Source organism: Bos indicus x Bos taurus, chromosome 19 (genome assembly GCF_003369695.1).
Source record: "Bos indicus x Bos taurus breed Angus x Brahman F1 hybrid chromosome 19, Bos_hybrid_MaternalHap_v2.0, whole genome shotgun sequence".
NCBI classification, from domain to species: domain Eukaryota; kingdom Metazoa; phylum Chordata; class Mammalia; order Artiodactyla; family Bovidae; genus Bos; species Bos indicus x Bos taurus.
In genome coordinates this window covers 25,474,724-25,502,328 of record NC_040094.1, presented here as the reverse complement: position 1 = coordinate 25,502,328, position 27,605 = coordinate 25,474,724, and the positions used below count along the sequence as shown (strand labels likewise).

The window sequence follows — 27,605 nt, the reverse complement described above, 5'->3', positions numbered from 1 at the left end:
GGGTGGCTGTGAGGGTCAGACGGGGGCTTGTGTGGAAGGCCCCTGGCACCGAGCCTGTGCCCACTCTGGATGCTCAGTCAGTGGAAGTGATTACGACTGCTTTTCAGTCTTCCCGGTGCCCCTTTGCCAACTCTGTCCTTTGCCGCAGTCCTGCCTCTGGTCTCAGTAACATCCTCACCCTTCCAGATGTCCTCTTCCTAGCATCCTAGGACTCAGAGGCAAGTAATTAGAAACACTTGCTGCGTCTGGGGGCGGTGGGACAGGACTGTGGGAACAGCCCCCCACCCGTCCATGCTTTTCACTCGCTCTCCAGACAGAGCATCAGTCCTACCCCGTGCTAAACACGTGTCCTCTATGCTCTAATTTTAAACTTCTTACTGTGGTATCATTTAACAATCACAGAATAGTTTTGAGGGTAGAAAGCTCTTTTCTTCCTCCCCTCTTTCCCCCCTTAACCCTTATCCCCCCAACCATAAACTATTTGAGAGTCACTTGCATACATATGTAACTTTACCCTCTAAATATTTGAGTGTACATTTTCTAAGAAGAATGATTTCCCTGGTGGCTCAGATGGTAAAGTGTCTGCCTACAATGTGGGAGGCCCGGGTTCGATCCCTGGGTTGGGAAGATCCTCTGGAGAAGAAAATGGCAACCCACTCCAGTACTCTTGCCTGGAAAATCCCGTGGACGGAAGAGCCTGGTAGGCTACAACCCATGGGGTCGCAAAGAGTTGGACACGACTGAGCGACTAAACGTTCACTTTAAACTTTGTAAGAACAAGGACTTTCCTTCATATGACCACAGCAGTGTTATCAGATTCAGAAATTGTTTAATTTTATTCCCTGGTGGCTCAGACACAGTAAAGAATCTGCCTGCAATGCCAGAGACCCAGGTTCAATCCCTGAGCCAGGAAGATCCCCTGGAGAAGGGAATGGCAACCCACTCCAGTATTCTTGCCTGGAGAATCCCATGAACAGAGGAGCCTGGAGGGATACAGTCCATGGGGTCGCAAAGAGTTAGACATGACTGAGAGACTAACACACACACATCTAACAATAGTAATATCTAACCTGTCGTTCATGTTTCAGTTTTGTCAACTGTCCCAATAATGTTTTTTTAAAGCAATTTTCTTCTGATCCTGGGAGTCAATCCAGGATCACACACTGCACTTGATATCCTCTCTTTAGTCTCCTATAGCCTGGAACAATTCCCTTGTCTTTCTTGGCCTTTTATGATATGGTCGTTTTTGAACAGTTCAGTCCAGTTATATTATAGAATGTCCCTCAAGTTGGTCCCTTAACATTTGTTTAAAATAAAATGTACTTCAGAAGCCATTTTCACATTCTTTTAAGGTACGGAGGTCATTCCTGAATGCCTTGCACTAGGCTCTGTGAGTTGGGAGCATGATATAGCCTGACTCTGCCTTGGGACCTGAAGTCTGGGTTTGTGGGCAGTTACTGTCAGAAGGACTGGAAGGGCCTGTCCATGCTCGTGACTAGTGGTCTGCCATGCAGCACCCAGAAGCTTGGAAAACGCATCTCAGAAGGATGCAGGCCAAGTCAGCATTCTGGAAGTCTCCAAAGATGCAGAAAATGGCTCCGCACCTGTTTCATTATCCAAGTTCACACTCTCAACCAAAGGCCTGCTTTTCTTGGACGCCTCCAGTGGGCACAGTCCTGGGTTCCAGCCTGTCCCTAATTCTGCTCTGCTCTGTGGCCTGGGGCTGCTCTCTCCCTCTCTGGGCCAGTGGTGGGAGAGGAGCCCCTCCTTGCTCTGCCAGGCGCCCCGGGAGCTAGGGACAGGGAGGGAGAGAGGCGCCGAGCCCTGAGTGTGGGAAGACACCCAGGACCTCGGCCCACAACAGGGTTAAGCCACCTTGGGACAATCTTCCTTGTGACCAGGCGGATGACTCATCAGACCCGGAGCTTTGCTTTCTCAGCTGTTTAACGTCTCCGTTGGGTGGTATATATAGTGTGGAAAATGGTGAATCGTAATCTCAACAACCATGTAACATCCGGGAACTGTCCTGCTAGGTGGAGGCATTTTCTCAGACCAAAGCAAGCAACATAAGACTGCAACGTGACCTCAGTCATTACAGAACTTCAGCCAAGCAGGCTTTCATCATGAGAAACAAGATAAAATTGATCTTCATCTAGTCATCGAGTCAACACCGTCCTCTGCTGCAGGTTTTTTTTAAAGTTTCCTTTTTTAATATGTATGTATGTATTTGACTGTGCCAGGTCTTAGTTGCAGCATGCAGGATCTTCACTGTGGCATATGGAATCTAGTTCCCTGACCAGGGATCAAACCCGGGCCCCCTGCATTGAGAGCATGGAGTCTTAGCCTTTGGACCACCAGGGCATCCCATCTGCTGTGTTTTAACCCTTATATTAACACTGCAAAGTGCTCTCCCTGGAGATGCACGCATCCAGGTGAAAGATTTTGATTGTAAACAAAATTAAATAAAATGGAAAATTCAGTTCCTCAGTGACTGGGGACATTTAAAGGACACAGTAACCACAGTTGGACTGTGTAGGTCTAGACACTGATTGCTGGGCTCCGTGGGACAGCGCTGCTCTGCACGGCCAACCGTCTGGGAAGCAAAGGTGCGAGAGAGACTTCTGCGACAGACGTGGGCACACATGGAAAATCTGACAGATCGTGATGTTGGCACTTACATGCGACTGAGGGCTGTTGGCAGTGCAATTCTCTGGGCTTCTGGGCTGAGTCAGAGATGTGCTAAAAGATGCATGGAATTTCACTTCTGTTCTGGTAGCCCAGATCTCTGTTAGGTTAGTTCTACACCCTGGTACTGTAGTCAGGATATAAAGAGAATGCAGCTGTGAATTGGAGAAGGCAATGGCACCCCACTCCAGTACTCTTGCCTGGAAAATCCCATGGACGGAGGAGCCTGGTGGGCTACAGTCCATGGGGTCACTAAGAGTTGGACACGACTGAGCAACTTCACTTCCACTTTTCACTTTCATGCACTGGAGAAGGATATGGCAACCCACTCCAGTGATCTTGCCTGGAGAATCCCAGGAACGGGGGAGCCTGGTGGGCTGCCGTCTATGGGGTCCAATAGAGTTGGACACGACTGAAGCGACTTAGCAGCAGCAGCAGCAGCTGTGGATTAAGAATCCCCCTGCCAATGCAAGGGGTATGGGTTCAATCCCTGGTCCAGGAAGATCCCACAGTGCCACAGGGCAACGAAACCCATGCACCACAACTACTGAGCCTGTGCTCTAGAGCTGGAGAGTTGCAGACACTGAGCCCCTGTGCCACAACTACTGAAGCTGGCATGCCCTAGAGCCCGTGTTCCGTAATAGGAGAGGCCACAGCAATGAGAACTTGGTGCACTGAAACTGGAGAGTAGCCCCCGCTCGCTGCAACCAGAGAAGACCTAGCACAAAAAATAAATAAAAATTTTTTAAGTTAAAAAAAGAATGAAGAGAACGCAGCCAAAGCTGAATTGAGGCAGTGATTCAGTCATTGCCAGGGTCTTTCCCTTCACCGGGCCCTCCGCAGTCTCAGGGCCTTGAATGTGGAGGCGGTTTCTAGCTGTGGGGGGTGCTTCCTGTGGGAGGGACCCTGGGCCAGGCTCCGGGGCAGAGGTGGGTGGTGGGTGATGGAGCAGGGCAAGGGGGCTGGGACTCGTCCACGAGGATGATAAACAACACATCGCTGGATTCATACTGCTCCTGTCCCTCAAATACCTGCTCCTGACATCATCCGGCCCTGTTCCCAGGCCAGACCTCAGCTCCCAGTTCCACAAAAGTGGTAGAGATGGAGCAGGGCTGCCAGATGTCTCTGGGCTTCCAGGACCCAGGTCTCCTCTACTGAGGAAGCCACGCAGCCTGTCTGTCTGTGGTCCTGGCCTGTGGGTGCGCCTTTGTCCCCGCCTCCTGCCCGCCCGAGCCCATGAGCCCAGGAGGGAAGCTGAGCCCTCGAAGCCTCCCTCGGCTGTTGCCTGCGCTCCCGCCAGGATGTGGCTCTTTCACTCTCTGCTCTGCGTGACCAGTAAGTCGGCCTCACCCCTTGCCCCCCAATGGGCTGCTGTGCCCTCAGCTCGGCCTGTCCGTTTGTGCGTCTGGTGGGGCTCAGAGCCCGAGGTTAGAGAAGAGGTGGGGCCTCCCCCCGGGTGGATGCTCTTGCTCGGTGGATCAGACCCCCTCCCTGGGGCTGGGAAGGGCCCCTGAGGCTCCCTCTGACTTTGGACTCCTTTGGACTCCGGGGCTCTGCCTCCTATTCCTCCTGCCACCTCCCCTCCCCATGCGTCCCCTTCCCCCAACCAGGCGTCCATGTCAGGCAGCCCCTCAGGTCTGTGCCGCGCTTCTCCTCAGAGTGTGCAAGCCCACCTGCCCAGCAGAGCCCCCTTCTCTTACACAGGAAGGGTTTAGCTGAGGAGGGGGTAAGGACCCTGTGAACAGGTGACCGCTGATGAGAGATGATGAGAGATGGTGGGCTGTGTGGTGGAGGACGAATGCAAGGGGGGGCCAGCTTCCTGTTCCTGACGTTAAGGCCCTGTGAGAACCTGTGTGGGGGAGGGGGCGCTTCCTCTCCACACTGCCTAGGGGGTCCCTTTCTGGCCTTTAAAATACCCATGGAAGCCCCTGGAGGCAAACCAAGCCAGGAGCCCACACCCAACCACCAGGCCCCAGGGAGGAGAGAGAGCGTGGTCAGTGAGCCCTGCAAGCCTGAGGCCAGGTGGTCCTGCTTAGTGATCTGACAGGACTCCTGTGCTGGTCAGAAGCTGGATGGAAGACCGGGTATCAGGCAGATGTAGTTTCAAAGCTCCTAGGAGCCTGTTTCCCCTAAGGATTGATGCAGGCCACTGAGTGAGGCCCGACAGTAGCTGAGCTGAGGCCAGGCTGGGGGGTGCTCAGAATCACTAATAGCGCTACCACAGGCCAGGCCGCCCAAGAGGCCGGCCAAATGCGCCCCAGCAAAGCGCACATTTCTGCACTCTGTTTAATATTTGATTATTTAAAAAAAAATCAAAATAGTTATCATGGAAAGATCAAAACCTTGTTGAACTTCCTTTTCCTTATTTTACAGTTTAGACTTCCCTTTATTTTCAGTTACATGTGGTGTGTGGAGAAGGTCTCATGCTTTTTTGATCTTGCATCACCAAACGTGTCCATAGACGATGTTCAGACGAGACCCTGGTCCACTCCTTCCCAGTATGGAAGAGGTGACTGAGGCCCAGACAGGGGTAGTGACTGGCCATAGTTACAAGCAAGTGCTGGTGGAAACGAGGCTTGAGCCCAAGCCTCTGCCTGCCTCCCGGCTCTAGAAGCTCCAAAATACCCCACGGCCTGGGACACTGACCCTGGTGTCACTCTGGGCTCCTGCTCGTCTCTTTCTCCTGTGGCCTCTGGAAGGATCAGTTATCACCCCAGCACCTTTTTCGGCGATGTCAAGTCACATGAGCTTTACAAAACCCCTTCTGAGGCCAAGGCACCCCCCAGGTGGATGGACAGTGGAGAGCAAGATGGAGCAGAGCCGCAATGAGATCCATGAGCCCGCAGCTTGGCTATGCTGTGGGCCAGGGACGAGAGCAGGGCCCCAGCAGCACCAGTGTGAGTGGGAGAAATGGAGCCGTGACAATTCTGCCCTAAGAGTGAGGTCCTGAGACTTAGGGGTGGACTAATCATGAAGAGCTTCCTGGAGGAGGCGAGACTGGTGCTGAATCTTAAGAGCTGGAGAGCGTCTGAGAAAGTGACAAGGAGAGGCCAAGGGAGGGCGTAGGAACCCCTCAGACTGTGAGCCCAGGCCCTGCATCCTGGCTGCACCTCGCTAGGCTGGAGAGAATCCAGACTGTTCCTGGTCTGACCTCCTACCCTTCTCACCGTGGGGAAGCCCTGCAGCTGTTCCCTGCAGCCTGCTACTCCCATGTCAGTCTTCACCCTGACTCATTCGGTGACCACAGCCATTCACTTCTCCTCCCAGGCTCTTAGAGATTGCATCTACATAGCTCGGGTGAAGAAGGGAACTATGCTATGGTCTATAGAACCTTACAGTGGTCCAGGAACCAGAAGTCCAGGGTTGGCTTAGCTGTTGTATCAACTTCAGGCTGGAGCCTGGGGACCCCTCTGAGTCCTGCTGGGGGAATCGGGGAGGTGTCAGACCAGGCTCTGCCCAGGGCACACCCCAGATGGAAAGGCAAGTCTGTGATGGAAAACCTCAGCCACTGAGGGTGGAGGACTGTAGTGTCCAAGGTGGCCCGTGGGAGGGGGGAGGTCCTTAGCAAGTGCAGACAGTGATAGGGGTGGGAAGCTTCTATGCAGGAGAAGCAGTATGGACAGAGACCCCAGTGTGAGGATCATGTTTAAGGAGACACAGGGTGAGATCTGAGTGGGGATCAGATGCTCTGATGTTGACTGCCCCCCACAGCCAGGACACCCTGGGCACTAGGGGGAAGCAGGCCACATGCACACCAGGACCCTCTGTCCCCAGCTGGAGGGCCCGCTAAGGACACCTTCAGGCAACACATGGGGATGGGGAAAGTGTCCCCCAGGCAGAGAGGTAAGACACATGCAGTGTGCACGGGCAGGCCAGGTGTGGGGGCAAGCCACTCGGGAGCCAGACACCTCTGACCTCCTCCGGGAGTCTGGGTTTTGGGGAGTGTAAACAGGGGCCATGCGGGTGGTCAGGGAGGTGGTGGAGAGTGTGGGGGATCCAGAATGCTAGGCTAAGGGAGCTCCGGCTGCACTCTGACGGCAGGGGGAAAGCCAGTAGGCCCCGAGCCCAAACGTGACCATGAGACTTGCCTGTTGTGTAGAAGGCAGTGTCCTGGAGGAAAGGGAGGCAGAGGCTCGTGAAGAGGCAGTTGCCGAGACTTGGGGCAGGAGGATGTGGGGAGGAGGAGACACGGGGAAGATGTAGGAGGAAACCGCAAGCACTTTGCGTGGAACCTAGCCCCCCAGGTCTCCCCCAGACCTGCTGGCCGTGGCCATCAGGTAGCCTGTGAAGGGAGTCGGAGGGCAGGCATGAGGCTTGGGGCTGAGATGATGAGGCTCAACTTAAAGGCCCAGGTGGGTGAGCGCAGGGTGAGCTGCCCCGTGGGACAGGCAGCCTGCAGACCTTTCTGGGTGCTCTCGGCTGGGCGTCAGGATGGCTGAGTCTAGTCCTAGTTCTATGGCCGGGCTTCTTGCTTAATTTGGGGAAACCATGCCCCCCAGGTTCAGTTTGCTAAGCTGGGAACAGTATTGTAAGAATGTGTATTTAAACAGCCCAGTGTGATGGGGGAGAGGGGGGCTGGTGGGGGGCCGTGGGGCTGACAGGATGGAGTGGGGTCTGACTCAGCAGGCCCGTGTGGCTGAGGCAGCTTGGGAAGGCAGCCCTGTGGGTGGTGTGGTGGCAGACTCTGGTTCAGCCGGGCTCTCATCTCTGACAGCACTAGAGGGGGGGCTTCACCCGGAGAGCAGACGGCAGAGAGCGTGGCGGGCCCTCTGTGGTTATAACACTGACATTAGCACCCACCTACGGAGCCTTCGGTATGTCGGGCCCTACGCAGGGCATCGCCCTGCTGGTGCGCACGGTTCCACATCATAGCTGAGAAGACTGCAGTGAGGTGACCGCAGGTCCTTCAGGGACTCCGTGGCAAAGCGAGCACTGTCTCCCTCCGGGGCTCATGCTCATTTCTCTGTCTAGGGGGGAAGTGGGAAGGGTGGGGGGGTCCCTGATGGATGCACAGTCTGGGTAAAGGGACTGTGGCAGCGACTGGGTGTAGAGTCTGCTCCAGCAAGGTGACTCACGTCTGGTGGACCCCAGGCACCGGCTGGCCTTCTGAGAGAGCTCAGTGGACCCGTTGACACACCTACACACACACACACACACACTTCTCAGCTCAGAGGACCCTGTGACACATTAGCACACACACACAGCTTACACACGTGTGCATGTGTGTTGACCTATCTATACATGCACACACACACGTGCGCATGTTCTCAGGTCAGCAGACCCATTGACACACCTACACACACACACACACAGCCTACACACATGCACATGTTCTCAGCAGACCAGCTGACACATCTACACACACACACACATACACATATTCTCACTGACCTAATTACCAGCTCGCTCACCCAGAGCTCTGCCCCAGTTCTCATCTGCTGGCACAACAGGGAGCCTGGTCTCAATTTACACCAACACCCTCGTCCCCAGGGCCTCCGGCTTTTACTGAAGACCTTAGAATGAGGCAGACCTGGGCCCCAGACACCAATTTCAGTGGGCAGATGGGCCACAAAGCCATCCCCTGACCTCTCTGAGCCCCAGCACCTGTGTATGGTGCCTGGAAGAGAGCAGGTGGTCCAGGAAGGTGGTCGTGAGTGTCTCTATGCTTGTCTCCTCCCCTTTCCCACCCCTCAGAGATTTTGAGCCAAGACCCCTCAGGTGAACAAAGCGAAAGATGGGGGTGCCGGGGTGGAGATCAGAAATCTCCGGCCCTATCTGATGTTTCTAATCTGGGCCTGGCACTATGTCAAGTGGGACTTTGTGGTTGAGGGTGTCATGGATGACAGATCAGATTACTGTCTGGGGGAAACAGACTTCATCGTAGATCACTCTGACCCAGACAGGATTTAGTCAGAGCCAGACAGAGACAGCCCAGGATGCTGAGGGGGCTCAGAGATCAGAAGGGCAATCTGGTCAAGAATCTAGTTGGCTCCTGGGGCAGGGAGTGCCTGAACAGGGCCCCAAAGGATGGGGCAGAGCTGGGAGAGTGATGAGGAAGGCACACGGGGCAGAGGGAGCCGCCGTGCACAGGCCCTGTGGTGGGAGATATGCAGTGTGTTCAGGAAGTGGGGTATCAGGCAGCTGGAGAACAGAGCAGGCAGAGGGGATACTGGGCTGGGCAGGGAGATATCATGGATGTCCGGGAAGGAAGACTACACTTCTCACGGGGGTTTCAATTCATGTCTGTGAGTCACACAGATGGTAAAAAAGGGGAAAGAAGGCCTTCCACTCACTCCTTGTAAGAAGTGGGTAGTTCTCACTTCACTTTTTAGTTTTTGTTTTTTTTTACCTGCCCCATCCTTATAAGTTTTATTTTAGCGCATGATATATTTTTATGAATCACCACCCATCATTCTGGGCAAGGCAGGGGTATAAAGGGAAAGCAATAAAGTACAGATTTTGTGTCGGGCTCAGGGAAGAGGAAAGAGAATTGAAAGGTGAAAGCAGACACTGCCCCTCAGAGGGAGCCTGCGCCTTCAGCCTTTGGAAGATTGGTTTTTAACAAAGTTTCAAGTGTGTACAGAAATAAAGAAAACGAGGGGACTTCCCTGGTGGTCCAAGGGTTAAGCCTCTGCCCTTTCACTCCATGGGGCATGGGTTCAGTCCCTGGTTGGGGAACTAAGATCCTACATGCTGAGTGGTGTGGCCAAAAGAAAAGGACATTAGTAAACCCAATCCCAATATGCCCATCACCCAGATGACACAGCTATCAAGATCTTGTCACACCTGCTGCATTGATTTCAGCTGTCATTTTTTGTTTGCTTTACCAAAGTATGTTAAAGTCTTGATGCTCACAGCTTGGTCTGAGGACCAGATGCAGCCTGGCATCACTTACCAGCCTGTTAGACTAGGATCTCAGCCCCACTCCCTTACGTCCTGAATCAGAACCTACAATTTAGAAGAAGATCCTTGGGTGATCTGTTTGCACTTTCATGCTTTGGAAGCTTTATTTGAAGGAAAATCCCACCGTCAGTCATTTTACCCTCAAATGCTTCAATACAAATTTTTAAAGGCGATATCCTCTTACAGTCTCAATGTTCTCATCACCTAACAAAATGAACAGTAATTCTTTGTTAATGTCTAATGTTGTTGCTCATTTGCTAAGCTGTGACTCTTTGCAACCCCATGAACCGCAGCACGCCAGACTCCCCTGCCTTTCACTATCTCCTGGAGTTTGTTCAAATTCATGTCCATTAAGTCAGTGATGCCGTCTAACCCTCTCATCCTCTGCCACCTCCTCCTCCTTTTGCTAATACTCAGCTTGTATTCGAATCTTCCTGACGGTCTCCACATGTCTATTTTTAACAGTTGATGAGTTCAGATCAAGAGCCTAACAAGGCCCAGACATCACGTGCGGTTGCTATGCCTTTCTTATTCTAGAGGGGCCCCCTCGCTCATTTGGGCGTCTGTGTGTCCTTTTCAAATCTTTGCTTGACTGCAGAGCTCCGACGCTTGTCCTGCAGAACAAATAAATCTTCATGAAAGATTTTCGTGTTTGCTTCCTCTCAGAGTGATTTGTCCTTCAACCCCCTGTATTTCCTGAAACCTGGCAGTTAGGGCTAATGCCTTCAGTAAAGGCAGGTTTAACTTTTTTTGACGAGCACACTTTATACCAGCCATCCCCAACCTTTTTGGCACCAGGTGCTGGTTTTGTGGAAGACAACTCTTCTGGACAGTTGGGGTGAGGGGGTGTTTTCAGGATGATTCAAGCACACTGAATTTCTTGTGCACTTTACTTCTATTATTATTGCATCAGCTCCACCTCAGATCATCAGGCATTAGATCCCGCAAGTTAGGGACTCCTAGTCAAAAAAATCAGGAGGATTTTGCCATTTTTCCTGCATTTCCCTTGCTCCTTTTTTCGGTTTCCTCTGCTGAGGTATTTTAAAGACTTGCTTCTTGGTGTGGTCTGATGACTGGCAGCCTGGACACCACATGGGAGCTGTTAGAAATGCAGAGTCTTGGGCCCCAGTATTCTTCCTGGGGAGTCACACTAGGAGGCACACATGCCTGGGGGACCCACTCTTAGGGGTGCTAAGATGAACTAGTGGGCTGGGGGTGTCAGTCTAATTGTGAAGCGCTCTATCAAGCTTTCATCCAAGTAGTTTCTTCCATTGATGATTGTGGCCTGAATTAACTGTTGTATTTCATTCAGATCAGATCAGATCTGATCAGTCGCTCAGTCGTGTCCGACTCTTTGCGACCCCATGCATCGCAGCACGCAAGGCCTCCCTGTGCATCACCAACTCCCGGAGTTTACCCAGACTCACATCCATCAAGTCAGTGATGCCATCCAGCCATCTCATCCTCTGTCATCCCCTTCTCCTCTTGCCCCCAATCCCTCCCAGAATCAGAGTCTTTTCCAATAAGTCAACTCTTTGTATTTCATTAGGACTTGCAAAATTGTATGCTTTTTTTGTTTTTGACTGCATTACATGTGGAATCATAGTTCCCCAACCAGGGATTGAACTTATGCCCCCTGCACTGAAAACTTGGAGTCTTAACTCCAAATTAAGACTTAAATCCAAATCCATTGGATTGCCAGGGATGTTCTGCAAAATTCTGTTTTTATGATTCTATTATTCCTTCCCCATTTGTTAGTAATGATTCTTCCTTAAAGAACTTTTTCTCACCAACTAAGACTGGTGACCCTGAAATGCAGTGCATACAGGAAAGGCAAGATTGTTGAATACTTTCCCTTTCATAGTCGATTTTCAGAGTTAGGGGACAATGCCCTCATTACACTGCCAATGGTGAGCAATGCAGTGTTTTGATTTCTTTTGTTTTTGCTTCCTCTTGGACACAACTTGGCGACCGAACAACAACAACAACAAGTCTTTTAAGTATCATTAAGAATCCCTGGAATTTTTATATATTAAATATGTTTCAGACACTTGCAATTATTATTGTTTTTTAAATTGAACTATAGTTGATTTACAATATTGAGTTAATTTCAGGTGTACAGCAAAAGGATTCCATTATATTGGGTTGGCCAAAAAATTCTTTCAGGTTTTTCCATAAGACATTACACATATACATTCTTTTTCTTTATAGGCTGTCACAATATACTGAATATATATATAGTTCCCTGTGCTATACAATAAATCCTTGTTGTTTATCTATTTTATGTATGTGTGCTTCATTCGTGTCCGACTCTTTGCAACACTATGGACTGTAGCCCGCCAGCCTCTTCTGTTAATGGGATCTGCCAAGCGGGAATACTGGAGTATAGCAGTGTATTAATCTCAAACTCCTAATTTATTCCTTCCCACCCCTGCGATTACTATTTTTTAAGGTAGGCTGTTTTTTGAAGTCACACACAAAAATGAACAAAGTCAGAGCAGTGAATTTTCAAATTAAATCAAATCCACATGCTGATACCCATTTCAAGAAACAGAACATTACCGACATCCATAAACACCTCCTGTGGACCCTCCAGTCATTACTTTACCCCCAAGGGTAACCATCCTCCTGACTTCTAATATCATGGATTACTTTGCCTGTTTTGAACTTCACTTAAATGAAATTATACATGTTCTGTTTCGTCCCCAGCGTTTTTCATCTGACGTTGTGTTTATAGATCTACCCACCTTGTCGTCAATTATTTTTGTTGCTGTAGGGTATTCCATTGGTGAATATACTGCAGCTTGTTGGTGGATATGTGGGTTGTTCCAGTTTGGGGTTATTATGAATAGTGAGGCTGTGAACATTCTTGTACATGTCTTTTCATGAATTTATGAACATATTTCTATTGGATTTATGCCTAAGGCTAGAATCGCTTAGTCATGAGTTATGCATATATTCAGCTGTAGTTGATAATAGCCAAACGATTTTCTAAAGGGGTTATACAAATTTACACCCCCACCAGCAGTATATGACTATTCTAGTGGCTCTACGTTATTGTTAACACTTGGTATTATCTTTTTCGGTTTAGCCATTCTGGTGGTTATGTAGTGGTATTTTTACCGAAAGAGTATGTGTGAGGTCTGGCTGCTCACTGCTCAAAAGCCAGTGAACAGGCCAAGTAGGTGGAAAGGAAAGTTTGCTTTATTTCAGAAGCCAGCAGCTGGAGGGTGGGGGGAGGTGGATGTCTGTCCAAAGTCCAATCCCCGCCCCATCCCCGGCAACCAGTGGGGCAGAAGCTTTTATAGACAGAAGGATGGGGTGGTGGGGGTGGCTACATGCAGAAACCGCAGTCAGCTCTGATAGTCATCTTCAAGTTGGTCATCAGTGGTCTGACCAGTGTCATCTTGATTGTTTTAGGTACAGTTAATCTTCAGTTCCAGAGTCTGTTTGTTCCCATTTCTTTGTGGCCAGTTCTTGGAATTGTGGCAGGAATTGTCCTGGGTACAGTCTGGTCATCATGTAGTTAACTTGTCTGCCTGGTGTAGCTAGAAGACAGCTCCCAGGACATGGCTCAGAGTATTACCTATAGCCCTTGAGAAAGAATTAAAGGTCCTTGACTATGCTTAATGACTACGTTATTATTATTTAGTCTCCTTTGACAGTTTCCCTTTGATTCTGCCTTTCTCACTTCTCGGATAAAACTATTTGACTGAAGTTTTCCACAGACAAAAGGCAGGCAGAGGTGCCAGGGTGGGGGGCAAGGACCCATAAGGTCTTGCGCTGTTTCAGCATCACACAATCTCAGTTTGCCCTTCTGTGAAGTCTAATGATGACTTCTCATGATTACTGGATGTTGCATAGTCTCTTTTGTGAAACGTCCTTCTGTCTGTTAGCTTACATGCCTTTTTCATACTGATTTGTGATCAGATGCTTGTATTGCAAACATCTCCTCTCTGTGGCTTGCCTCTCTCGTCTTTTAGTGATGTCTTCTGATAAACAGTTCTTAAGTCTAATGAAGTTCAGCTTATCAATGCTTTTCTTTATAGCTAGTGTTTTTTTGTGATCTGTTTAAAAAGTATCTGTCTACCCTAGGGTCCTTTGTTTTCTCTTAAAAGCTTTCTTATTTCACTTTTCATAGTTAGATATATGGTCCATCTAAACCCACATTTTAATCTTCAGTTCATCAGGAATTGATTTTTTGTGCCTATAATTTTTTTCAATGTTGATATCCAAGTGACCCAATCCAATGTATTTAAAAGATCATTCTTTCACCACTGTTCCTTACTGTCACCCTTGTCCTAAATCAAGTGACTATATGTTTTTGGGCTCTCTGTTTCATTGATCTATTTGTCTATCCTAATGCCAATATAATTCTGTTTTAATAACTGTAAGTTTATAATATTGATAAATGATAAATCCAAAAATTTTATTCTTATTCTTCAGGAGTACCTGACTATTCTTGCCCATTGTGTTTCTTTCTCTCTTCTTTTTTTTAATGTCAGCTCTGTCCTTCTTGTTTAAAAAATTAATTTATTTCTTAATTGGAGGAAAATTGCTTTGTAGTGTTGTGTTGGTTTCTGCCCTAGAACTCGAATCAGTCATAATTATATTGCCCTTTGCATTTTCACATAAATTTTTTAAATGGCTTGCTAACATCTCCCCCCTCCCCACAATAACTTGCTAGGATTTTTTTTTAACTAATCAATTTCATTTTATTTGTTTATTTGGCTGCCTTTATTTGGGCTATGAACTGTAGCCCATCAGTTTCCTCTGTCCATGGGATTCTCCAGGCAAACACACTGGAGTGTGTTGCCATGCCCTCCTCCAGGGGGTCTTCCTGACCCAGGGGTCGAACCTGCATCTCTTTTATGTCTTCTGCAGTGGCGGGTGGGTTCTTTACCATCACAGCCACCTGGGAAGCCCTAAGTTGTATATACTATCCTCTTATTTCATGAATGTCTTAGGATGTGTTCTGATGTAGTTTTTTCATTCATATTGGTAATTTCTATGTTCTCTCTCTTTTTTTTTCTTCCTTAATCAGTGTTGCTAGAGGTTTATCAGTTTTATTACTCTTTCTAAAAACCAAGCTTTGATTTTCTCTATGTAGGTTAGTTTTCTATTTCATCGATATGCTCATATCTTTATTCCTTCCTGTATTCTCTCTGAGTTTGATTTGGTTTCCATTTAGCTTTTTGAGATGGAATATTAGATAACTAGTTTTCAGTTTTTCTTTCTTTTTTTTTAAACATATGCATATAATGCTGTATGTTTCCTCTAAGCACTTCTTTAACTGTATCACACACGTTTTGATTTGTCCTATCTTAATTCTCATTTAGTAAGGTCTCCATTTTTGACCTTACATTATTTAGAAGTACATTGCTTATTTTCCAAGAAGTTCAGATTTTTCTTGCTTTCTGTTATTGATTTATAGTTTAATTCTACTATAGTCAGAGAACATACTCTGGATTATGTCAATCCGTTGAAACGTACTGAGGTTTATTTTATGACCCGGCACACTTATGGTCAATTTTGATATTTCATGTGTACTTGAAAAAAATGTTTACTTTGCCATTGTTGGCTATAATATTCTGTTAGTCGATTATATCAAGTTTGTTAATTGTGTTGTTCAGATCTTCTAAATACTTACTGGATTTGGTTTTTTGCTTTTTTTTGGTCTACCTAATATGAAAGACTTGTTAAATCTTTTAGTTCAATCAATTTTTGCTTTGTATAGTTTGAAGTAATGTTATTGGAGACATACATATTTAAAGTGGTTATATCTTCCTTAGGAGTGAAGAACCACATAGTCGTAAGTTTTGTATTTCCTTCTCTTCTTTAGTTAAAAGAATAGTTTATACCTGTCTGTTGCTTAAGGATTTTACTTTGTTCCTAAAATCTCTACGCCAAGTGAAAAGCCATTAATTGGGGGGGGGGGGGGGGGGGGCGGGGCGGGAAACTTCCATCAGTTTTTCAAATGAAAAATTGTGATGCATTACAGCCACCCCAATATCTAAATAACTTTTAATGATGGAAAATTTTATAAATTTACAAACAAAACAAGTATATATTAAAAACCCAATCATTTGAATATAAAATTACAATTTACAGATACAACTTATTGTAATGAAGGCTTGCTGTCCTCATTAGAGGAGGAAAGGAAGACTCAGGGGTGGGTGGTGGAGGATGGGTGTGAGGGGGTCGTTACTAAAAAAGTACATTTTCCTTTCTGTACCACTTCTTTACTGTTTTTTAACTTTTGGGGGACCTATGGCTATCTTACATTCAAACTCCCTTTAAAAATAAAGTCACAGAGAAATATTTTGAGGCCAAAATAAATACTAAACCTTAAAATCACTTCAAGACACATGGAAACAGCTTGTGCACTCAGTAGCCTGTAGAATCATAGAAGACAGTATCTCTTCAGCTTCCTCGATGGGCATACATATGCAAAACAAAGTATATGAGGTTTACCCGAACTTGGGGCTTCCCTGGTGGCTCAGATGGTAAAGCGTCTGCCTGCAATGTGGGAGACCCAGGTTCAATCGCTGGGTCGGGAAGATCCCCTGGAGAAGGAAATGGCAACCCACTCCAGTCCTCTTGCCTGGAAAATCCCATGGACAGAGGAGCCTGGTAGGTTATGGTCCATGGGGTCGCAAAGAGTCAGACACAACTGAGCAACTTCACTTTCACTTTCACACTTTCAAACATGGCAAGCAATGCAGATTTGTTTCCTATGATATTGTTGGGCTAAGAAACTCTCATGTAAGTAAATTGGTGCATATGTTTTTGCCTGAAAATGTAATGTCAGAATACACTTCCTTATAGCATGTTTATTTGGTGTATTCAGGGGTGAAAAAAACCATTGTATCAACACAGAAAAAAGGAATGTCCTTTTTTTAAGTGGCATGGCTGGGCGCGCCCCAGCAGTCCAGTGGTTAGGACTTGGTGCTTTAGCTGCCGTGGTCCTTCATTCAATCGCTGGTTGAAAACTAAGATCCTGCAAGCTGTGGGGTGTGGCCAAAGCAAAAACAAAAAAAATTGAGCGAAACTCAAGAAGTGGCATAGCTTGTCAAGAGCCATTGTGACAAAAAGTTGTTAATTGAGCGGTATTTGAACAGGTAAGTCTATAGACTGAGCTTCACTTTGCCTTTTTTTCCCATGCAAACATATATTGTAATTTTAAGCAGTGGCACAGCACGGTCAAACCATGCTTTTGAAAATTCTTTCTGACTACTGGTATGGAAAGGATGTACCTGGAGGGACAAATCTGGAAAGAGAAAGGCAGGAGACTAATGAATGTGTTCAAGCAGGAGAAAGTGAGGTCAGTGGGGCAGAACTGAGTCCCTGGGGACACCAAATTGCATGTGAGAATTCTGAGAATGATAAAGTGGTATTTCAAACCTATGGGAATAATATAAGCTATTTGAGAAGGAATGCTGGGACAATTTCATTTGGGGGGAAGAAAAATTAAAGCTGGGTATATGCAAAAATAAAATCTAGGGACTTTCATGGCAGTCCAGGGGTTAGGACACTGTGTTTTGACTACAAGGGACATGGGTTTGAACCTTGGTCAGGGAACTAAGACCCCACAAGCTTCATGGTACAGCCAAAAGAAAAAAGTCTAGATGAATCAAAGATGCAAGCATAAAAAAATGAAACAAATAACATACTGGAGAAAATAAGAGTGAATTAAAAAAATAATCTCTGGTGGGAAAGTGTGACACAGGAAAAATAATTTGACTACATAATAAATGTAGGTTTGGGAAAAAATATAAGGAAGTCGAACAAATACCTAAGTGACACGTTGACAATTTCTTCTGGGAAAAAAAGCTCTTGTATATTAAATAAGAAAACTTCCCTGGTGGTCCAGTGGTTAGGACACCAAACTTCTACTGTGAGGGGGGTGAGGATTTAATCCCTGGTCAGGGAACTAAAGATCCCACATGCCATGTTGTATGGCCAAAAGAATGAAAAAGAAAACAATAAAGACCTCTTTAAGATGGGTAATGTACATGAATAGACAGAAAACAGCTTATAATAAGAGGCTTGACTTCACTCCTAATTAAAAAGTAGTTTTGGAAGCAAATGATGAGATACTCTTTTAAAACAAGGATGAAGAGGTCTGCACAGTCAGCTCAAGCAATGCTGTGGGAAGTAGGCCTTCCATTTTGTTGCTGGAGTACAAATTGGCACAGCCTCTTTGGGGAGCAATCTATCCATATCAATTCTGCCTCCCCGAGTTTCGCCCCCACATTTTTAGTGAAGAATTTCCAAACATAGAGAAAAGTTGAAAACCTTGTGCAGTGGACAACCACATATGACTGACTTTGTTGTAGGAAGGGGGAGGCCCCCTTTCAGGGCCCCAGGAGCGGGCTCTCGTCTAACACGTGGAAAAGAATTGTCTGAGGAGACACGTGCTGACAAAGCAAGACATTTTACTGGGAAAGGGCACCCGGGTGGAGAGCAGTAGGGTACGGGAACCCAGCAGAACTGCTCTGCCGCGTGGCTCGCAGTCTCGGATATTATGGTGATGGGATTAGTTTCCGGGTGGTCTTTGGCCAATCATTCTAATCCAGCGTCTTTCCTGGTGGCGCACGCACCGCTCGGCCAAGATGGATGCTGGCGAGAGGGGTTGTGGGAAGTGGACGGACACGCGATGTCTCCTTTTGACCTTTCCTGGACTCTTGTGGTTGGTGGTGGCTTATTAGTTCCGTATTCCTTACCAGGATCTCCTGTCATAAAACAACTCATGCCAATGGTTACTATGGTGCCTGGCCAGGGTAGGCGGTTTCAGTCAGTGTGCTTCCCCTAACAACCTGACAATGTACAGATTTTACTATACATATACTGCCGAGGTCCAGCCCCGGTGGAGTCAGGGGTTTCGAAGGGGAGCCGACTTCAGCGATCAGGAAACGACAGCTTATTTAAATGTTAATTAAAGATATAAAGAGTGGTTAAATAAGGATAGCTCAGTGAGAAAATTTAGTGGAGAAAAGAGGCTGAATAATTCAGCCAGAAGGTGAGAGAAAGAACGACATGGGGAGACCAAGTTTCGGTGAACAAGGCCCGCACCTTATTTTCCAAAGTAGTTTTTATACCTTAAGTTATGCATAGAGGATAATGGGGGAAGGGGTGGAGTCATGCAGTAAGCCAGGCTTTCTTCCTGCAAACTTATCATATGCAAAAGTTTAGGTGATTTGCATCATCTTCTGGCCCGGAGGCCTGTTAACATTTTAAGACCCTTTCTTCAGAAAACTTATTTTTCTCTAAAGGTGATTAGTCAGGCGCCACCCTCCAAAAGCATTAGATAAAGTTGCATTCCTACAGGGCAAAGGTGTGGTGGGCTATAACAAGAAAAAGAATTAACTCAAGGGTCCAAGGTTACAAACATTAAAGCTACTACTTACACCAATTATATTAATCAATACACTGCCAGGGACACAGCAGGTAAGGGATATGGAGACTTAGCAGCAAACATTGGCCCAACAAGTGAAAAACCCTTCACCGATACAATTTCTAATCAATCTTTTAACTGCTCAAAGGAAGCTGTATTTAGACAGTTTAGAACATCTCATGCCTCTCACAGTTGGGAGGCTCTGAACAATCACATGTGGCCGGAAAAACCTATTCAGGCAGGCTAGAGGACTTCCAAAGGAGTTTGTAGGTTGAAACACTATCACACCCAGGAACTTTATTAACTGGAGCTGTAAGTTAATTTTTTCAAAGAGAGGTAGTGGGGGACAGCCCCCCCGTAAAGTCAGAGGTGTAGGTGAGAGCACAAGGCAAAAGTAGGCAGACTCTGGTTTTGGGGGTAGATGCTCGAGAATTTCCAGGGGGACTCCTGAGGTTTGATCCCGCCTTTGCGTATGCCGAGCCTCCTTCCTCATGACCTTTGCCACAGGCGGAGTTCCTCACGCTGGCTCCAGGCAATATACTTTTGTGTATCACATATATGTAAAATATGTGTGAGAGCGCAAATACAACAACATGTTGACAATTGTAATTAATGTATATAAAAACATTTATTTATATCCACCTCTATGTAAATTACCATCCATATATATATCCAGCTATCCACCCATCAAGCCGGCTTACATTTTGATGCATTTCAAAGTAAATTGCAGGCATCAGCACGGTTTATCCCTAAACATTTCAGCATACATGTTGACTAGAATTCAATATTTGCTTATGGTTTTTTTTTTTTTTTTTTTTTGAGGTAAAATTTACATAGTGAACCAAATTTTAAGTGCATCATTTGATGGATTTTTGACAAATTCATGTCTTTGTAATCCAAATGCCTATAAAGATGTAGGCTATTTCCAACACCCCAAAAAGCTCCTCTCTGCCCCTTCTCAGTTAATTCCCACCCCAACTCTCACTACTCCAGGCAATATTTTTTGCTACAGTTTTTTAATATTTATTTTTCTCTATTTATTCATTTCAGCTGTGCCTGGTCTTACTTGCAGCACGTGGGATCTTTAGTTGTGGGAACTCTTAGTTCAGCATGTGGGATCTAGTTCCCTGACCAGGGACTGAACCTGGATTCCCGCACTGGGAACTCAGAGTCTTAGCCAATGGACCAACCAGGGAAGGTTCACCCATCTTGTTGTCCATGTCAATTGTCTGTTTCTTTTTACTTCTGAATAGTATTCATTGTCTGAAAATATCCGTTTATCCATCCCCCAGCAGATGGTCATTTGGGTTGCTCCAGTTTGGGACTGTTACAAATAGGTATTTTTGAGGACGTATCTTTTCTCTTGGGTCAATTGATGGAGGTGTATGTAGACAGAATGTAAGCAGATCCTCTCCATTGGGCCCATAGTCTATTTTAACTTTGGTACCTGACACAGTGATGAACATGTGCTTTGAGGCAGGTACAGAAAGTGAACAGTGGGAGGTGTGAGAAGGTGGGAAGTGCTCTGGGACAGAACCACAGAAGGCTTCCTGGAGGAGGGGGCCTTGGTGCCAACATAGCTTGGTTTAGTAGGAGGGTCAGGGGTTCTGGGTCAGACACACCTGCATTCCAGTCCTATTCCTATAGAAAAAGACCTTGGTTGATGAGTGGGGGGTTGTGGGGGCGGGGGACTTCCCTGACTGTCCCTGGTTAAGACTTTACCCTTCCACTGCAAGGAGCACTAATTTGATCCCTGCTCAGGGAACTAAAATCTTGCATGCCACAAGTCATGGCCAAAGGAAAAAAAAAGAAGACCTCCTGGGGCAGGGATCCTTGGTACAGACACAGCTTGGTTTAGCTGGAGGATCAAGGGTTCTGGGTTAGATGTGCCTGTGTTCCAGTCCCATTCTTATGAAAAAAAATAAAAATAAAAAGTCCCTGGGAGTCCTGCTTTTCCCATCTTTAAAGTGGGGATAATAGCATGGCGGGAGGTGATGGAATAATGATGCCTCTCCTGTTAATTGTTCTTCTTTCCCCCTCAGGCCTGGCTCCCCTGGCCGCCTTCAATGTGGATGTGGTCCGGACCTGGGTGACTCCTGAGGGCGGCGACCCCTATGTGCTTAGCTCCCTTCTGCATCAGGACTCCAGCACCAAGAAGACCTGGTGAGCAGACAGGGGATGGGCAGTGGGGACCGAAGGGTCCTCGGAGAGCTGGAGAAGGCCCCAGACAAGGCTGTGGTACCCCACTCCACAGCTTGGGAGAACCCCTTTCAGAAGGGCATGCAGGGGAGAGGCCATGAGCCCAGGGTCAGTCCTTGCAGGCTGGCCCCTGACCTCACTCTGGCCTCTCCCGGGGTGGAGGAGGGGGAGACTAACTACCTCTCTTTTGTCTCTTACAAAAGTAACACATGCTCAATATAGAAATTTTGGGCAGTGACAAAAAAAATATTTTTTTTAATGGAAATTATGAGGCAGGCGGGCGTAGTGGTTACGAGCGAGGCCGGGGCTGTGGGTCTGGCCGCCGTGGTTGGGCGACAGCTTCACTCTGTATTTATAGCAAGACACTCAACCCCCAGCCTCAGTTTCTCATCTCTGCAATGGGGGTGATATTTTCCTACTTTACAGGGTTGTTGCAAAGACTGTCTGAGTTAATGCACGTTAAGGGTTTGACACAATTTATGGCTAAGTTTATTGATATTTCTCCTGGCAATCTTGATTCCAGCTTGTGTTTCTTCCAGTCCAGTGTTTCTCATGATGTACTCTGCATATAAGTTAAATAAGCACGGTGACAATATACAGCCTTGACGTACTCCTTTTCCTATTTGGAACCAGCCTGTTGTTCCATGTCCAGTTCTGACTGTTGCTTCCTGACCTGCATACAGATATCTCAAGAGGCAGGTCAGGTGGTCTGGTATTCCCATCTCTTTCAGAATTTTCCACAGTTTATTGTGATCCACATAGTCAAAGGCTTTGGCATAGTCAATAAAGCGAAATAGATGTTTTTCTGGACCTCTCTTGCTTTTTCCATGATCCAGCGGATGTTGGCAATTTGATCTCTGGTTCCTCTGCCTTTTCTAAAACCAGCTTGAACATCAGGAAGTTCACTGAATTGAACTGATGGCTAAGTTTAAGATCAATACACATCACTTTGTATTTTAAACATATCATCCATACCCACCCAACAGATAAGCAAAACATTTTGTCTGACAACATTCTGTTGGCCAGGATGTGGTGAAGGAGGGACTTGTGGAGATGCGAGTTGGTATCATCTCCTGGGTGAATCATTTTGTCGTATCAAGCAGGTCTGAGGATGCACATAGCCTTTGACTTGGGGATCCCACCCCTAGATACCACCCCCAGGGGTATTCTCAGATACTCGTAGAGGTATCGATTGTGATGCTGTTTTGAAATAAGCATCATTGGAAAGTGAAAGAAATAAGGTGTGAATCACCTAATGTGATACCAAAAGCTGGTAAAATGAATGAATTGAGTGCAATGGTTATGAACTGAGTCAATCTCAAAACATATTGTAAAATGGAGAAGGCAGGTTGTAGAATGATTTGTACCACGGCCCTTCACTCCACAAGCATTTATTTATTTTAAAAGTATTTATGTATTTGGCCGTGCCAGTCTTTAGCTGCGGCATGTGGGGTTTCTCCTTGGGGCATGTGGAATCTGATTCCCTGACTGGGGATGGAAACCAGGCCCCCTGCTTGGACCCATTGGACCACCAGAGTCCTTTCACAAGCATTCAAACAGAGCACCTACTGTGTGCCAGGCCCTGAGGGTACCGTGGTGAACAAAACAGACACAAATCCTCATGCTCAAGGAAGGTAGACAAGAAGCAAGTCGATCAAATGTGGATTCTATCAGCGGGAGGTAGTGGTGGTATGTAGAGACATGTCTGGTTTTAGAAGTTTTGCAGTCAAGGGTCACGACACGCCCTCCAACGTCCCCTGTGGTCGCCAAGATGACAGTCAGGCTTCTCTCCCTCAACACCCAGCCTAGGAATTTCGTCAGCCTTCCCTGTGGCAGTGGTACCCATTGTCATTGCTAGAGTTTTCCCTTGTGGGAACAGTGCTGATGAGAGGTGTTCTGGCAGTTTCCTTGGCCTATGACAACCAGCGCAGCTCTGCATTTTCTTTCACTGGGCATCTTTTTTAATCAAACACCAGGGAGCCCAGCTGTGGAATTGCTAGATCATGGCTTCTGCACTGGGTCAGCGTTCAGTTTTAACAAAGTTTGCAGTGCCTGACATTCTGATTGCTCCCCAGCTCACGGCTGGGTTTCAGCCTGAGTTATCTGTGACTGTCTCCTGCCCAGCCCCCCTCCCACCAGTACCCCAGCAAGGCCCTCACCACACCCACTTCAGGCCCAACAGACTTTAACCCCTCTCTCTCAGAAGCCAAGCCAAAAGGCCACAGCGGAGGAGGGGTCTTTGAAGTTCCCAGAGCAGAAGGCTCTGAGCCACCCCACCTCCCACCTCAGGGCTGGGGGAAGAGCGCTCTTGGGCTCAAGAAAACCTCCCTGAACACCTGTTGAAGCAGAGAGGGGCTCACAGGTTTGAACGTGCAGGGGAGGAGGATGTGGTGGGAGGCACTTCTGGGTTTCAAACCTTGGAGCCTGAGACCACGGGCTGCTCACAGGGCAGGAAATGCATTTCTGGCCATCTGGGCCACAGAGGAACTAGCTGGGGTCCCTGGGCAAGGATGATGTGTCCCCTCTTTCCCTCATGTCATTTCTCTGTAAGATGTAACAGCCAGAGCTGGCAGCATCATGGACTTGGCTGCTGCAGTAGGTGGAATGGGATATAAATGTGGTGACTCAGATGGTAAAAGCGTCTGCCTGCAACGCTGGAGACCCGGGTTTGATCCCTGGGTCAGGAAGATCCCCTGGAGAAGGAAATGGCAACCCACTCCAGTATTCTTGCTTGGAAAATTCCATGGATGGAGGAGCCTGACAGTCCAAAGTGTCACAAAGAGTCGGACACTACTGAGCGACTTCACTTTCACTTCACACGGGAAGTATGGGAATAGCCTCTGAGTGAGAGCTGGGTGAAGGTTGGAGATGGGCGGCACTCAGCCCAGGTGTAATAGGGTCTCTGGGGCTATCAGCTGATGGTAAAGTCAGTTAGAATTTAGTTTGCCAGTCTCTTGGTGGATAAACCTGTAGATCAAGAGACCACCCACCATGGAGGGGCTGGTTAAAGGGGTGAGCAGCAGAAGCAGCTCAGACTGGGCCCCAGGCCACGGCACTGCATGACTATGGTATGAAGGCAACCTTGGGTTCTGCAGTGTGCAACGTGTGCAACTGTACGTGGTAGTCCCACCTGAACTCACAGTCTACGTGGGAACAAAAGTCGGGGATAAGCGTAGGTGTCCAGGAGTGGGGGCTTCCTAGAAGGCTTGGAAAGGGTCAAGGTGCTCCTTCTTTGGGGAAGGCTTTTTGACGAACTGGTATTTAGGAAGACTGTTCTGCAGGAAAAGGAGGTGAAAGGCACCACAAGCGGAAGTAACAGCTTGCGCCAAGGCCTAAAGAAGGAAGGAGACCTGAGGCTATTCTAGGCTGCACCTACAGCACCAAAATGTGGTCTGGGTTAGAGCCCAGTTCTGAGCCCACCTTTGTGGGGGAGCAGAGAATAAGGTGCTGGGCCCAGGGCTGAGGCTCGGGCTGGGCAGGGTCTGGGAAAGAGGCAAGGTTGCTGAGCAGGCAACCTAATCTGGGGGCTCAGATTTAAGCCCACAGAGCTGAGCTGCATGCGGCCCTCCTCAACCTCACCCTACACTGGCTCCCTCACCTGCTGCCTGGACAGTCATTCAATCATCACTCAACAAATATTTACCAAGCCCCTGCTCTACAGAGGTGCCACATTCCAGGCGCCTTAAATAATACAACAAACAAGATAGATAAGATCCTTGGGGAACATATCATCTAGGGGGAGAGAGAGATAATAAACAATAAAAAAGTGAACAGGATGCCATCAAACAGGACAAGTTCTGGGAAGGGAATGAATGGGCTGATAAAAAGCAGAGAAACTGGGTTGTGATGTGAGGCTGGTTGGAGAAAGCATTTGTGACAGTTAAGCGAGGCCAAGGAATGAGAATGGGCCAGGTTTGGGGAAAGTAGGGGACAGCAAGGCAGAAGGCCCAAGCCAGCAAAGAGCTGGGTGCAGCCTAGGAACAGCAGCCAGCCCGTGTGGAGCTAGAGCTTGAGGAGCGAAGGAGCCGGAGGGGAGTCTCAGGGTTGGGGAAGGTGCTAGATGGTGCAAGGCCCTGTTGGCTGCAGCGAGGGGTATGGGCAGACTCTCTTTCTAAGGACATGGGAGGTTGCTGATGTAGGGGAGTGATGTGGTGTAATTAACAAGACTGAATTTTAAAAAAGAAATAATAGTTACGAGGCTATTACTACACATCAGGCGAGATGATGGTGGCAGGGGAGACAGAGAGAAGAGATGTTCTGTAGATATAATTTGGAGGAAAAACCAGTAGGGTTTACTGATGCATTTGATGGAGGGAATGAGTGAAAGAATGAAGCAAGGGGGCCCCCCAGGCCTCGGACTCCAGAACGTGGTGGTCAGGGGTGACATGCATCCGTGGCGGGGAGATGGAAAGGTTCAGTTCAGGTGCAGGAGGACAAGACCATAGTTCTGTTTCGGACATTCTAAATTTGAGAGACGTGTTAGACTCTGGGCAGTAGGTTATTTATTACTTCCTAGGGCTGCTATAACAAAGTCACCACAAACGTGGGACTTTGCTGGTGCTCCAGTGGTTAAGAATCCACCTTCCAGTGCAGGGGACAAGGGTTTAATCCCTGATCAGGGAACTAAGATCCCACACGCTGTGGGGCAACTAAACCTGTGTGCCACATCTACTGAGCCTGCAAGCCACGGCTAGTGAGTCCATGTTCGGCAACAAAAGATCCCACATATAGCAACCAAGACCCAACACAGCCAAATAAATATGTTAAAAACTCACAACAAACTTAAGTGGCTTAGAACAGTACACATTTGTACAGAAACCACAGTTCAGTGGTTAAGACTCTGCCTCTCCAATGCAGGGGGCACAGGTTTGACCCCTGGTCAGGGAACTAAGATCCCACGTGCCCTGTGGCCAAAAAGAAAAAAAAAAAAGAATTTATTATCTTAAAGTTTTGAAGGTCAGAGTCCTTCACGGGTCTTACTGAACTAAAATCAAGGAGTTGGCAGGGCTTTGTTCCTTTAGGGGCTCAAGAGGAGAATCTATCTGTACCCTCACTTCTTTTAGCTTCGAGGGACTGCCTGGACCCCTTGGCTTGTGGCCCCTCCTCCATCTTTAAGGCCAGCAGCGCCTCCCTCTGATAAGGACCCCTGTGGTTACACTGATGTGCATGCTGGGTCTCCCCGTCATGTACGATTCTTTGCGATGCTTTGGACTGTAGACCACCAGTCTCCTCTGTCCATGGGATTTTTCAGGCAAAAATACTGGAGTGGACTGCCATTTTCCTCCTCTAGGGGATCTGTCCGACTCTCAGATTGAACCTGAATCTCCTGTGTCTTCTGCACTGCAGGCAAATTCTTTACCTGCTGAGCCATCGGGAAAGCCTGATTACATTGGGCCTACTCACATAATCCAGGATAAACTGTCACAAGATCCTTAACTTAATCACATCTACAAAGTGCCTTTTGCCATAAAAAGTAGCTTATTTGTGGGTTCTGGGAATTAGGACATGGACTTCTCTGGGAGTGGAAGGGTCATTATTCTATTTTCTATAGCTATGCTCATCTGGCTTTTTTTCTTCTTTTTTCCAAGGGTGAAGCTAATTTGTATTTATTCTTATTTTTATTATTTTTTGGCTGTGCCACACAGCATGTGGTGTCTTAGTTCCCTGACCAGGGATTGAACCCTCACTCCTTGCATTGAAAGTACAGAGTCTTAACCATTGGACTGTCAGGGAAATCCTTCATTTGGCTGCTGGTGGAGGAATCCTAGAATTGCAGGTATAAAGATGGGGATGTCAGCATCTGTAGGTGTATTGAAGCCAGTGATTGGAGGGGATCGATAGGGAGAGTGTGTGGTGAGGAATACAGGGACCCACCCAGCGCAGGTGACATTTAGAAGTCAGACAGCAAAGGAACAAGCCAAGGATTAGGAGAAGGAATAGTGAGGAAGGTCAGGGGAAATCCAGAAGAAAGTGCTTCAAGGGGGAGATGGGCCCTTAGGAAGACGAGGACGGGAAGGTGTCCCTTGGGCTTGGCGATGTGGGGACCACCGCTGACCTTGACAGGAGTCCTATCGGGGTGGAAGTCAGCTTGGGATAAGCTGGGGAGGGCACACACCCAGTATAGATTTTATTATTATCCTGTCAACCATGAAAGATAAAGTGAGAATCTTTCATAACTTCCTAAAATGTCAGGTAACAAGAGGTGAGGAAGTGGCAACCCAACCTTGTTTCTGGCCCCCGGCCCACCATGGCTCATCATGACCTGTCTAAGCGTGTGGTTCCCTTTCATAAAGCCCTCTGTGGCTTCGCACTGCCCTTGGTGTAAAACCCTGGACTTGCTTCCCTGTTACCCTTCCCCAGTGCCCCCTACTCACAGCCCTTAAGACAGAGAGACCTCCCTGTCAGGGGCAGCTCTTATCCT

At 47.5% G+C, this 27,605-nt stretch overlaps 1 protein-coding gene across 1 annotated transcript in view; it reads left to right on the top strand.

Moving 5' to 3' along the window:
• Positions 1-3,936: 3,936 nt before the first annotated feature.
• Positions 3,937-27,605, top strand: part of ITGAE (integrin subunit alpha E) — a 63,360-nt gene continuing 39,691 nt past the window's right edge. Inside the window, exons 1-2 of the mRNA XM_027516576.1 lie at positions 3,937-4,020; positions 21,028-21,148. Of these exons, the coding sequence (XP_027372377.1) occupies positions 3,987-4,020; positions 21,028-21,148 (155 nt within the window). The 5' untranslated portion in view covers positions 3,937-3,986. The remainder of the gene's footprint in view (positions 4,021-21,027; positions 21,149-27,605) is intronic.